The sequence below is a fragment of the Gymnogyps californianus genome, chromosome Z, assembly GCF_018139145.2.
Source record: "Gymnogyps californianus isolate 813 chromosome Z, ASM1813914v2, whole genome shotgun sequence".
Taxonomy (NCBI): Eukaryota; Metazoa; Chordata; class Aves; order Accipitriformes; family Cathartidae; genus Gymnogyps; species Gymnogyps californianus.
The window spans coordinates 41,228,810-41,243,195 of record NC_059500.1 but is presented as its reverse complement, the minus strand read 5'-3'; the positions used below and the strand labels follow the sequence as shown (position 1 = coordinate 41,243,195).

Here is a 14,386-nt window from a genome sequence, read left to right as displayed (position 1 = left end):
CAGTCATTCTGCCACATAAATTACAAAGACTGAAGATTGAGAGAAGTCTGTGAGATTTGCTACTCAATATACTAAGGAATCTGAGAGCTCAGTGTTCCCAAGGATTTTTGTAAATATGTGTTTTTCTGGTGTTCAGAATATTTGTTTGCATCTATTAATAGGATTCAAAGTTAAGTTCTAAATTACATAATGTTATAGTCACAAAAGTAATGAAAAATATGGAGTCTACTTTAAATCTATACTCCTCAGAGTATAGATCTCTTCTTTATTCCTACTCGTTATGGTTGGCAACGACATTGCAAGGGTTTGAGAAATTATAAATTCCACTTAAATACAGCAAAGACCATTAGTAACTTGGTGAGAGAAGATTTATGACCAACATTTACAGTAATTTCCTATTTTTTCAAAGTAGATATGGAACACTAATGCCAAACTCTGTTTTTATTTTTTTTAATATTCAGCATAGGACAATGCTTCCATAAATAATTTGTGCTCTTTATTCAAGAATATGGAAACTAACTGTTTGTCTATGAGAGGATACCAAGAATCTTGTTTACCAAAAAAATAAAGGGTTGCTCACATCTAACTATGTATTTAGTAATCACACATATAAAACTAAAATTGCTGAGCTATGAACAGCCTTAGATTGTGACATCCACTACCTAAAGAATTTGGCTAGCAATGGTACTTACAAGAACATTAAATAACTACTAGTAGAGGAAAGACAAGTGAAGTTGTAACAGTAAGCAGAATTAAGAGGCCAACTCTATGAGGTTCAACAAGGCTAAGTGCCGGGTCCTGCACTTGGGTCACAACAACCCAGGCAACACTACAGGCTTGGGGAAGAGTGGCTGGAAAGCTGCCTGGCGGAAAAGGACCTGGAGGTGTTGGTTGACAGCCGGCTGAAGATGAGCCGGCAGTGTGCCCAGGTGGCCAAGGCAGCAAGTAGCATCCTGGCTTGTATCAGAAATAGTGTGGCCAGCACTATGTGGGACTAGGGAAGCGATCGTCTCCCTGTACTTGGCACTGGTGAGGCCACAGCTTGAATACTGTGTTCAGTTTTAGGCCCCTCACTACAAGAAAGACATTGAGGTGCTGGAGTGTGTCCAAAGAAGAGCAATGAAGCTGCTGAAGGGTCTAGAGAACAAGTCTTATGAGGAGCGGCTGAGGGAACTGGGATTGTTTAGCCTGGAGAAAAGGAGGCTGAGGGGAGACCTTATCGCTCTCTACAACTACCTGAAAGGAGGTTGTAGCGAGGTGGGTGTTGGTCTCTTTTCCCAAATAACAAGCGATAGGATGAGAGGAAACGGCCTCAAGTTGCATCAGGGGACATTTAGATTGGATATTAGGAAAAATGTCTTCACTGAAAGGGTTGTCAAGCATTGGAACAGGCTGCCCAGGGAAGTGGTTGAGTCATCGTCACTGGAAGTATTTAAAAGACATGTAGATGTGGCACTTAGGGACATGGTTTAGTGGTGGACTTGGCAGTGTTAGGTTAACAGCTGGACTTGATGACCTTAAAGGTCTTTTCCAATCTGAACGATTCTATGATTCCATGATTCTAAACAAAAGGAAGATTTTAATACCTACAAATATTTAGAATAATCTATTTATATCCATTTGGAACACTTAAACCATAAATTTCTATGATGTGATAGAAATGTGTCTCAAAAAAAAAAAAGCAGAGTGAGCAAGCAAACAATTAATTGCCCAAAGCAGACATTTTCAAGCTAAGATAAATGTAGCAAGAATCTCCAAAACACCTCCTTTCCGGAAGAAATTCTAGTTTAAGTTGCATGTTAAAATGGGGAATGAGAAAGAGCACTTTATAAATTGTTTTTTTCTTAGATATTTTTGGTATAGCCTAGTTTATGGAGAATTTGTTTTTAGAACAGTTTAATTATCACATAAACTTTGGAAGTATTTTTTTTTACTACACCTTTTTTCATTAGCCCTTAAAAATTCTGCAGCATCATCTGCTATGTATTAAATATTTAACTTGCACAAATACACTGTTCATCAGTTTAAAAAACCCCCAGACTTTCTACAACCTACCAATGTGGCCACCTCCGATGGTGTAAGTCTTCCCAGAACCTGTCTGTCCATATGCAAACACTGTAGCATTGTATCCCTCAGTCAAAGACACTAGAAGAGGCTTAATGCAAACAGTATAAACTTCTTCTTGGGTTGAGTGTTTGCCAAATACAAAATCGAAAGTAAAGACACGGTCCTTCCCAATGATAATTTGTTGTGTGTTTGGGACTAATCTCACACACACTTGGTGGTTATGAAGTACTTCTTTGGAAAGCAGAGGTCTGATTCGAACTGCAACTTTAACTGGGATCTCCTCCATGCCAGACTCCATCCCTGTGCTCCCCACTCGGTATTCACATAGTCAACAAGAAATCTGTTACCACTCCTGTGTTCACCTCATCCACAGTTTTCTGCAACTAAGAAAAAAAGTTTTCCACATTATATAATAAATAAGAATTAATTTCCTGCTGAAGGAGAAAGTTGACATTTCCTAAAGAATACGTAAGCACCATTACACTCTTGAAAACTACCCGATATAAAGCCAGCTATATTAATAACTGTTAAATCAATTCATAAAGTAATTTTACCTCTATTAATTTCCAAGCTAGCAGACTTAACCTTAAGTCTCAAAGTTGCTGGATTTTCTATTTGAACATAACGCAGCCATCTGAAGCAACAATATCGTAAGAGCTGTTGATAAAGCATATGCTTACAATGAACCCTCTCATTTTCCTATTCCTGCATTCATGCTGCATAGGCAACATAAATCAGTCAAACAAAACCTTTTTCTCCAAAAGTTATATGGATACACACACGTGTGTTTTAAAACCTTCTTCCACTTATGAAGCGCCAAGCATTTGTAACTCGACAAGCACAGAGAAAACAGTGGTGTTGCCTACAAAGGAGATGTGATTTTAAATGTATCTAATTACTACACATAAAACATTCCTCTGATTTTATTCTGCATCTTTAAGCACGTATGTAATTATTTTTTATTAATTACATATCTTAGCAACCATGGTTCCTTATACTGCTCCCTGTGTATTCATTCTTACAACATAAGCACTGTACAGTAGCACAACTATAAATATCAAAGAATAGCCTTTCTTTACAACTGTCTTTCATGAACATTCAAAACCCCTCACAGGTACTGCTGGATTCCAAACACTTTTTTTTTTTTCCTGCTAATTCTAAGAATCTTTGCAGTGCAAGGGAAAGTTTGTTGAACTTCCTGCTTGCTGAACTCCCACACATTGCCGTTAAGAAAGCCGTATTACCAAACTGGCAGAACTCATCAGGTAAGCCCCTAAAATTCAAGTTTGTTGAAAACAAACAGCTTTAAACAGTTGTTGTCTTGTGGCTGCAAAGAGAAGAGTTTTTGCATTCCATTTAGTTTGAGAACTTGGCCATCCAGAGCTGAGAAACTATCTGAAGTTGAAAAAAGAAAAACCCCATTTTATTAACTGAGCAAAGTAAAACAAATAAGCAAAGCATGAGACTGAAATCAGACTCGTATCATAAAGGACATGGCGATCAGAAACAGCTATATAAACTTACTAACTACAGATTCAAAACACATTTCAATCTATTTCTGTTTTTATTTATCCAGGTGCATTATTTTTATCCCCTAGCAAGTACTGCTTTAAAGTGGTGACATTCCCCCTCCCTTTTAAAATTATGTTTAAAAAAAAAAAAAACAAAGTCAAGAGGAGGGAAAAAAAAAAAGGGAAATCCTATTCACTTTTTCATAAAAGAATGTGGGAATATGAAATAGGTGTATGCCAAAGCTACAGAAATACTCTGGTGTTGATACACCGTATGCTCTTGGCTGCCAGAAAGCAGGAGCAAATATACTGGAAGGCTTTTTGCTGGCAGGGGTATTTTGCGAGGGGGCCAGTACATTTTCCATGTTTGCCGTGTCTCGAAGTGCACCCTTTACTCCAAACCTGAGAGACAGGAGCCGGGAACGGGATCACGCCTGGGTCTCGGGAGCCGCCCGGGGCCGCGGAATCCAGGCGCCCAGGGTGGCGAGGCCGCGGAGCCCCGCTTAGGGCTCCGGCGCGGCCCGCCGTCCCGCGGCTCCCGCACCGCGCCGCCGGCCCGGGCGGAGGGGCGCGGCAGGGAGGGCGGCAGGCCGCGGCGAAGCCAGCCGGGGCGGCGGCGGCGGCCGGTCTCTCGCCGTTGTTTACGGCGCCTCGCTAGGCAACGGCGGCAACGCCCGGCGGCGGCCCCCGCGGCAGAGCGGCGCCGCCGCGCGCCCCGCCGCCCACAGCGCCCCCCGGCGGCGGGAGGAGAGCGGGGAAGCGGCAGGCCGGAGCACGCCGCCGCCGCCCCAAGCGCTCCCCCGCGGCGAGCAGGGAGCCCCTCGCCGTCCCCCCCCCCCCCCGCCTCCCCCGGCGGGGCTCACGCCGGCGTTTGCCCACGCTCCGCACTCTTGTGTGCAAACACACGTATGTACACAAATAGGGAACTCAAAGCAGGAGTAATAAACCCTGTATTAACACGGATTGTCCAGCAAAGTTTACACTATTAACTCCAGTCGCAGCAAGTGAAAGATTCAGAGGGGAAAAAAGCAAGTTGTTAATACATCATCAGAAAATGAGCACTTGATTTAGCCAGTTCCAAATTAGTATACGACAAACCACCGTATGAAAAGAGTAACTGCAATTCAAAAGATAATGCATCAATACAACAGCTGTCAGTCTGGACTTAGTAATAAATGCACCGCACTCGGTGAAACGGAATATCTTTCATCTCTTCCCTATGATCTCTGGCGTAGTCCCAAAGATGATAATCAAGTAAAACCGCATTGATCTTCTCACGCATGTCCTGACCCTTCTTCTCGTAGAGCTCCAGCAGGTGCTTACAAATCAATGCACAACACCAAATAGAACAGCCACGGATCTCCACCTCCTCTTTATCTCCAGATTGGAAAATTGTTCCTGCAGGACACAAGAGACAGCAATCCAGTTGTGTTCAAGAGACAGAAGCCCCAGGACGGCCCGCATTTGCTTTTTTCTTCCCCCTCCACATTTATTCTGTTCCAGGACTGCAGTTTGCATGACTTACACTACAACTGCTAACAATGCTGCCATACATTCTCTAATGATTACTTTAATTGTACCATATGCACTTCTAAGTTTACCTCTCATTCAATTAAAACAACATCCTGTATTCTAAGAAAGTGGTTTAAGAAAAGAACAGGTCTTTGGGTTATACTGCACATTATATGACTATTTCTTTGCTTGTGGAGACAAAAAGGATAGTCTAACGCAATTCTGAGACAGTGCATTTTCTGCCAGGAGAACTCTAAGATTTAAAAATTTAAAAACAAAAAAAACCCCCAACAACAAAAAAACCACCAAAAAAACTACATATATAAAAATGTAAAGAGACCCATTTGTTTAAATGACTTGGATGGGAATGTCCTTATTAGGATTCCTGGAAAAGACAAATTGTCTACATGATCTATTTAATATAGATATATCTATAGGCGCATATATATGGCCATTCTGTTAAGATCCATGGACGATTGCATTTATCTGTTTATCTTGCTGTGTAACTTTAAAATTGCGTAATAGCAGTCCTACCTCTAAATACAGTCTCTTTACAGTGGAAAAGGGATTGGTTTATGTTTTTATTCACTGAAGTTCATAGTGAGTAAGTACTGGAAGATGGAACTATGCTTAAAAATGAGACTCTAGTCTTATGCAATTAACTTCATTTAAAGCAATCTTTTTTTTTTTTAATGAATGCTTATAATATTACCTTGCTTGTCACTAGAAGTTCAGTACAGATAAAGAGGAAGCCCCCTGCTTTCACATCATCTTTGAATTAATGAAGAAATCGTTGCTTCTTTTATCCAAACCTCAAAAATCACAACTGTACTCATGCTGAGAAGTGGTTTTGGCACCAGCAGCCCTTCAGAAACTCAGAGATCAACTGGCTTAGAGTCTCTTTAATCCTTCCCTTACCAGTGTTTAATCCAAGGAACAGTTAAATCTTTATAAGAACATAACCTTAAGCTCTCATTCAAGATCATTGTTAAAGTTCCTTCCTGTTACCTCATCACTACATAAGAAGTCCCTGCTCCCTGGAGCAAAAAAAAAAAAAAAAAAATTACACATAACCCTTACACGGACAAAACATTACATTTTAAAAGTAGCTTTAGTCTACAATGTCAAGAGGTAAGACTACTTGATATCAGTAAGGGAGGAACAAACCTTCACGTAGTTTCTTCATTAGTTCTTCAGAATACTTCATTGCTTTTAAGTGAACAAGAACTTGAGGAATTCTGTAGTCGGCAAATATAGTCAGACTAGAAATGTCATCAAAAGAGCCATCTCCTTTGCCTTCTAACACACTCCATGTATCAGCCACAAGTATTTGTGCCCGTTTGTAGAAAGAGACCTTTTTTTTCTGACGAAAGAAATTTATGAATTATTTAAGTGCCTGAAACATCAATAAATACAGCAAATGATATGTACAGAGAGAGACAGGTAAGAGTTACATTGTTCTATGAAACATAAACTATCATTTGGTTAAGCAAACATATAAGTTAACTAAAACAGAATAAAAGTGCAACACTCAAACACCTTAAAATCTAAACAATATTGAACCACAAACAAGTATTGTGGAATGCTCATAAATAAATTGAAATAAAAGAAAAACATAATAGAAGTCACTGCAGTGGAATAAAAACTGTTTAGATTTCGCTTGGACCTCAGAACACTTTAATGTTGGTTTACTTCCACTTGGCAAACACTGTAGTTGAAGTCCAGCAAACATTAATTCTTTCAGAAACCCTAGAGTTCATCCAACCTTTTATTTCAAGGACAGAAGCATAAAAGGCATGTATTAGATTTGACAATTAAAACATTTCGTTAATCAATTTATCCATAATGTTAAGGAAATAAAATTCTAGTGAAAACTTTAATGAATGCTCCTCTGTGTTGTGTAGTGTATCTTGCTAGTTAAACAGGAGAGAAGAAAATTCATTCCAGTAGAAGGTGTATTCACAAATACGGTATTTTCTTACATACTATGCATGGTTCTATTTTTGTCATGAACTTTTTTGCTAGTGCTAATCCTGCAAAGATTTACATGATTTTGTGACTACTCACAAGGGGGAAAACGAAAGATATGCTACAATCTGTATGCTGTTGAGGTTTTCACTCTATGATGAACACAATGTGTGAATATAAATCTGCATCTTTAAGAAAAAAGGTATTAGTGGGTTGTGGTTTTTTCCTCTCTTTATAGCTAGAAGAGATTTTTGACTTTTGACAATGTGTGCTAAACAACAATATGTAACTGGAATGGCTAATCTGAAACACAAGTAGGTCGGGATTTGACTTATTTCCAGTTTTATTCTGCCACCCTTAACATCACAATTTACAAATGGCATTTTTTAAGCTAATTTAATTTTACTTTATTGCCAAGATGCTACAACTATTCCTGAGAGCCAACCATATTTTTTGTCATTAAATGCTATCCTCCAAAAACACTGAGAACAAGATGTCCAACTACATTTCATAGAAAAACTTCTGGAAACATGCTGAAAACTCCTCCTTTCCCTGTGCTTCATTCTATACTTGACATAGATGCACAAACTTACTTCTAGAGAACATACACAATTTTGTATGTTAAATAACAAAACACCACTTGAAGCATCACAACAGGAAGTAAATAATTAATAGACCAAATCCCATCATAGCTCCAACTGCCCCAAAGCTAATGGAAACCAAGGACATTGCTCTTATATAGCATTAAGATTTTTCCAATACAGTAAAGAACTGATTGTCTCCAGCACCACACCATTTTGCAACAGCAAAGGAAGGGAGAATTCAAATGGAACTTCTCATTTCATGCTGCAATTTGGAAGAAAAATACTGTCTGGGACTTGTCATTGAGCAGATTAATTTATAATTTTATTGTTTCAATTATTTTTAATTTTTATGCTGCACAGAGCTTCTGAAGTTTATGTAAAATTCTCAATATGAAAAAGACTATTAAGCATTTCTAGTAAATTTTCCCACCATTCTTTCCAACAAAGAGCAAGGAAAGCATTAGGTTGATGATACTATGTCTCAAAAATAGTATAATTTGTCCAAAAATGGAATAATTTACCAGATGGCAATACAACTATGCTTCTTTTCTTTCCTGCAACACCCTCACTTTCCAGGAAAAGCTACCACATAGAGGGACACTTGTGTCTCCTCTTCACTACAATGAGCCAGTATCAAGAGACATAACTAATTATGACCTACTGATATTAAAAGAAAGAAGGAGTATTGTGTTGGCAAAGAGCAAAATGTGACAGCACGGCTAGTAAAATAAAAGCAAAGAATAGGACAATCAGGAGATTTTACAACCTCAGTCCCAGGTGATGGGAAATAAAAGATAAATACAAGCAGCGTCAATGACTAGAAGCTCAGAAAGGACTCCACTGTGTCTACGTCAGAACATGAAAACCCCGATATGCGAGTATAACGTAGTCTAGTATTTAAATTTCTGTCAGGATTCAAATTCAGCACAGCATCTAAATATGAACTATCCACCCAAGGACAAAAAGGTTTCAGGGATTTTGGTTTTGGTTTGCAATTCACTTTTCAGAAGCAAAAGAACATTGGCCATTCCTATAATCACATTCAGTAACATGTAATTATGAAAAATATTTTGTGTGTTTGGAAAAACATACAGCCAAAGAATTGTGTTAATTTCAGAAGTTCCTCTAGAAGGTCAGAACATAGGAGAACTGTAGGAGTCTGTGATAGCATGACTCTACTGTAGAATTTATTTTATAATCATATATATTTCTACTATGGAGAGTTACTGAAAAATACTGGGTTGCTATTGGATATGTCACCATTTTTTCAATTCCCTCCTAACCCTTTATTGAAGGCACATTCTTACTTGTGAGAACTCAACCTGCTGCCATAGAAATGATGTTGATAATGTGATCCATGTCACCTCGCATTAGGTGCCAACACTGATTTTTTTTTAAATTTTCTTTTTTAAACAAGTAGGGTGTAAACTAGGTCTACATTGTTTCACCCACCTTCAAAATACACATCTTACTTAGTGAAAGCAGAAAAGCAGCTTCCATATTCATGCAACAGGCTTTACTACTATGTCAGTGCTTACGGTCTGGGATCATTTTTGGAACATCTTTTCATTCTGTAGTCTGCTGCTGCTTTTAGGGAGGCTTGCTTTATAAAGCACTCAGCATCATCTCATGAAAGACATTACGTCAATGAATACAGTCGCTAAAAGATAAGAAAATAGTCTATCACTTTACTTGGAAAATATTTCTTTTTTGATCACAAAAATAGTAAAAAAATTACTTTATATGTAAAAAATCCCAATAAATTAAACCAGCACCTTCAAAGGTTAGAAGAACCTCTGATTTTTCATGGAAACATATCTTACTTAATAGCAGGAGACAAAAGAAAATAAAATCATGCCACCTACTGAAGGGCAGATTTAAGTCATAAATGCAATCGATTCAAAGCTCCAGTGATTGGTGTTCCAGGGAGTTACCTTGAAAAGACTGCACAGACTATTAGTATAGGCTACCCTGTCACTAGAATAAAGTCTTTTGGACATCATGATGTAACAGGTGAATACTACTGCAGATTGAACAGAGCACAGGAGCAGCTACATATGTCACTGATGCTAAATAAAGATCATGCCTGTACAGGCAAAACTAGAAACACAGAAAATACCAGATAGTCTCTGTTTACTTCCCATCAGTTTCTTTCAGGAGAATGGCTCCAAAAAGCTCCAGTATACTGTCAACCCTGACAGAAGTATGGATTACTTCTGGCCTATAGTCACTTGTGCAACGCCTGTTGAGTCAACCACAGTTACAGTGTGGATTCCCAGTAGTTGTACATTTTCACAATTCTACTGGAGTTTCATTTCCTTCATTAGCTGCGGAGATCCTCAAGGTAAAAGAAGAAAGAGAAATGGGGGGAGGGGGGCTGGTAAAATTCAAGGGAAAAAAAAAAGGAAAAAAAAGACTCTGATTTTTCAGGCAGAAATTATCTCAAATATTATGCATTTGTAAGGAGTACAAAGGACTCATGATCTAATTGGGAACTTGGAGTATATAAAAATAAATTACAACAAAGTGATGAAGACAGAGACAGCGTGTGAAAAAAAATGGCTCTCCTCTGGGGAAAAAAAGTGACTCTTGTCATTAGGAATACACTCCTGACTAGTTAAGAACTTAAGACAATCAAGATTCTTTTACTGTTAATAAATTGTGTGATTTTGCTTTCAGATGTTTAGACTGATAGAGAAATGAAATCTCAGCAATTTTACCCCAGCTAAACAAAAAAGTATATTGTGGTCCAAGAGTATTATTTAAAAAAAACCTTCTTCCCTGTCTATGACTCACAGCAATTTAGATAATTAAGATCAACTGCTTCAAAGTCTGATTTTCCTTTCATTATACAGACCAGTATCTTTACTGATTTGAAATAAAAATATTAATAGTAATTTTCCTTCTTATTTCCCTTGAATTTTACTTTCAAATACACTGAGTTCCACAGAAACGTTTCTGTTCACCCTCCATTTCCTGGATTAAAACACCCAACGATTCACAATTCTTAGATCAATTCTAAACTGCCTGTCCTCTCAGAAAAATTTACAGAGACGACCCAAGAGCTATCTTTTAAAGTCACAATCAGCAAGGAGTAAATTCTTATCGTAAGAAATTCAGTGTTAGAGCTAGCTTACCTCAAATACAGCTTCATCTCTGTAAGAAGGAAAATTTTGCAGTATTAGACGTAGTAGTTTCTGAGCACTTTTCTCACTCATTTTAACACAGGTGAGGAAAGAGCCTCCAAACTTCTCTAACAGAACTGTTCCGCTTTCATTCAGCACCTGATGTCTTTCTTCAATCAAAGGTATGGGCACTTCTGTGTCAGAGCGAAATACATGCCTAACTTGGTCAAGCGTCATGGTGGCAAAATATGATGCACTGGTAATAGGTATTCCTTCAGAAAAGTAAAAATAAGATGTTTAGGCTATGATAACATATCCTAAGACCTAATGCAGCGGCCTGCTACAGATGAGAGCACTTATACGGTAAGATCCGAAGAGTTCATCAACTCTTAAAATCAACTGAGTTTTCAGTGATAACCGCGCTCACATAGCTGCTTAAAACTAAATTTGCGTTTGCACGCAGTGCTTCCTTCTACAGATAAGAACTTCCAACATGCAACCATGGAAGCTTTCTTACTTTTTATATGTAATTTTTCCCAACTGCCTAGTTCTCATCTTTGAGTGTGGCGTTTACATAGCACACTGGCAAATGTAGTTAGTATATAGTTAGTATAGTCTGTTTTCCCTTAGCTCCTAATCACATTCTGCATTTACAAAAATTATCTTAACACAAACCTTCCCGTAATTTATGAACAAATATGTAGGAAATTAATTAAAACTTCCATCTATACCTACAAATAGATTTTTTTCTGATGACACCAACAAGAGCGAGTGCTAAAATACTGGTTTTGGAGGCATATGGGTTTCAGACTTACTGGAGCCGCTTTGGTACTAGATTAGTCCAGAGGATTCTCAATTTAAGCCTCATTTTCTCATTTGTCATAGAAATAAGCAATTTATCTTAGGAACATATGTGAAATAACAGAAGTCACGAACAGCTGATGACAGACATTCCTTAAAGTCTTTTTAATGGAAAAGAGCTAACCCAATTAGAGCCACAAGCTGTGCAGTTTCAGTACAAGGTATTGTTAAGGCACTTCCAGTTACCTCCCCCAAGCTCTGCGGGACGGCGGGCACATACAGGTTTACCAAAAGAGCAAGCAATAGTTTGCAGAAACGGTTCCCGTTTCTGAGGTAGCGCCTTTATTTTATACTCATCGCTCAGTTTCTAACGCCCCCCCCCCCCCGGCCGCCCGGCTGCTCAGCGGGGGCCCGCAGACCGCCGGGCGAAGCGAGGCGAGGCCGGGCCTGGCCCCCGCCGCTCACTAACCGTCGTCAAGGGCCCTGTTGACGGCGGCGCAGAGGGACCAGTAGCCGCTGTACGTTTTACCCTTGTACTTCACCAGGTACTTCTGCTCCTCCTGCTCGGACCAGAAGGAGAAGTTGAGGGTGTCCACCAGGAACACCCAGTCCACCGCCTCCTGGCTGGCGGCCCGGGGTTCAGCTCGTGGAGGCTCTTCCACCCCGCCAGCCCGAACTCCGCCGCCGAGGCTTTGTCAAACAAACTCTCCGCCACCCGCCGCGCCCCCTCCTCGTCCACAGAGACATCTTTGCTGTTGCCAGCTATGAACTTGGCGGACTCCAGGGGGGACGGGAACTCCTCCATGCTCGGCCGCCTCTCTGCGGGCAGGAAACACGCACGCTTTCAAGGCCAGCCCCGCCGTCGTGTCCCCGCCCCGCCCGCTCCCGGCCAGCCCGCCGAGCACCGACGGCAAGACGGCTCGCCAACAGGCCTCCCGGCCGCCTCGCCGCCCGCGCCCCAGCGCGCCTCACGCCGCTAGTCTCCGGCGTAGCCCTCGCCCCCGCAGCCCGCCCCCGCTCCGGAGCGGCGCCAAGCGCCACGGCCGCCCCGCTCCCCACTTACCGCCGCCGGGGACTCGGCCGCGCCTCACGCCCCGCCCCGCGCCGCCGCCGCGCAGTGCGCAGGCGCGCGGGGCAGCCGCGGCGGCGCGGCGCGGCGGGCATCCGGCGGCCGCGGCCCGCGCGAACTTACTGAAACCGCGGCCCTCGGCCCGGCCGCCGCCGGTGGCCCGCGGCCCGCAGCCCGCCTCCTTCTGGACGCACGGCAGGGCGTAGAGAAAGACGCCCCCCTCACGGCCGGGGCCTCCCACCCAGCCGCTCCTGCGTGTAAAGAGGAGCCCCGCGTGGGACACACCGGTTCAGCCCGCACGGCGGAGCTGGTCCTGAGCTGCGGGTACGGTAAGGCCGGGCGCGCTACCGGCACCCCCCGCACTACCTCCCCCCCCGGGGTCGGGCGGCTTTTGGGGGCAGCAGGGGAGGTGGGACAGGGAGGGCAGAGCGGAGACCCGCGGGAGGATGCGGACTGACCCCAAACCCGCGGGAGCTCCTTGGCCGGCGGGAAGCCCCGTGGCGCGTCCCAAATCGTGGACGGTGGTTCTGAGAACCCCCCCCCCCAAAATCCTGCCCAGCTGGAGCAGTGCATGTGCTCAACTTCTCGGTAAGGAAGTTTTCCAAAAGATCCACGTCATTGAAAAGAAAAAAGGCGAACAAACATTTGCATGTCGATACTTGTGGAGTTTTCCTCCCGATTTAAACACCACCAAAACCAAACCACCACCCACAACCCCACCCTTCTGCACATAGGGGCGCTGGAGGCACACAGAAAAATTCGGCGCCCGTGTTTTAGTTCACCGGCATTTTGCCTTGGTGGCAGGTTTCTCCTTCTTAACTTCTGCTCAGCCCTTCCCAAGCAAGTGCCAGCGTTGCAGGTACGTGTAGCTGCCGAGGCAACTGCCACCCTCCTTCCCGTTTTTTTTCCCTTCAAAGAATTGAGTATAGCTCTGCCAAGGAGGTCAGCCTTGCACATAACCTCTTAGCTCCTTGCCTTTCCCATTAAATTTTAAGAGTAGCTGCATACCAGGACAGGAATTACCCCACACCATTAAAAAAGTGAAGTGAAATGTTCTACAACCCAAGGGAAAAAAAAAAAAGACCAAACCAAAACACACACAGTAAAAGAATCCACTCTTAGTCTGGACCCATCACACCCGTATGCGCAACACACCTTTGCATTTTTAAATTTTTTATTCAGGAAGTAAAATTAAAACCTGTGAACTATAAATACAAATGCCAAGGTATTACATGAGATATCCAGAGGCTTTATATTTTTTTAATTTCTCACAAATAATTCCTATGGAATTTAACATACAACAGGGAAACCAAGTTTAAGTTTTGCATACAATGAAAAACAAGTTACAGAGTTAGATACCGTCAATTTGCCGATTTATAAGAATTTCTACCTCGTACAAATGAAAGCTCAGAAAACAACTATAAATCATTCAGTAATGGTACAGCAACTGTCATTTCTAACAGTGTTATCTGCATTAAGCAAGCTGTCTATAACCAGGTGTACTTTACCACTGTTTACTCAGTGACATCACAAAGTTTTTAAATACTTTATTTATATACTGTCACCAATATATATATGTACTGCAGAGAGGGCCAAACACTTGCAAAAATGTCAAGTTTTACACAACATATGCATGAATATTTTTGCAATTTTTCCCAAATAGCAAAGCAGAGTCATTGTTTTCACATGGTTTCTTTAATTTGTCAAAAAAACCCACATAACTCCATCTATATCAAAGAAGCAGAAGAG

At 41.6% G+C, this 14,386-nt stretch overlaps 2 protein-coding genes across 2 annotated transcripts in view; both read right to left on the bottom strand.

The window, feature by feature from the left end:
• Positions 1-2,353, bottom strand: part of KIF27 (kinesin family member 27) — a 29,242-nt gene extending 26,889 nt beyond the window's left edge. The window contains exon 1 of the mRNA XM_050912948.1: positions 2,056-2,353. Coding sequence (XP_050768905.1) covers positions 2,056-2,353 — 298 coding nt within the window. The remainder of the gene's footprint in view (positions 1-2,055) is intronic.
• A 2,158-nt stretch (positions 2,354-4,511) lies between these two features.
• Positions 4,512-12,373, bottom strand: QNG1 (Q-nucleotide N-glycosylase 1). Its single transcript, XM_050912957.1, is given in 5 exon segments — positions 4,512-4,976; positions 6,258-6,453; positions 10,780-11,039; positions 12,038-12,202; positions 12,205-12,373. Coding segments are annotated over 5 exon segments (1,023 nt in total). The 3' UTR covers positions 4,512-4,743.
• Between the last annotated feature and the right edge of the window lie 2,013 nt (positions 12,374-14,386).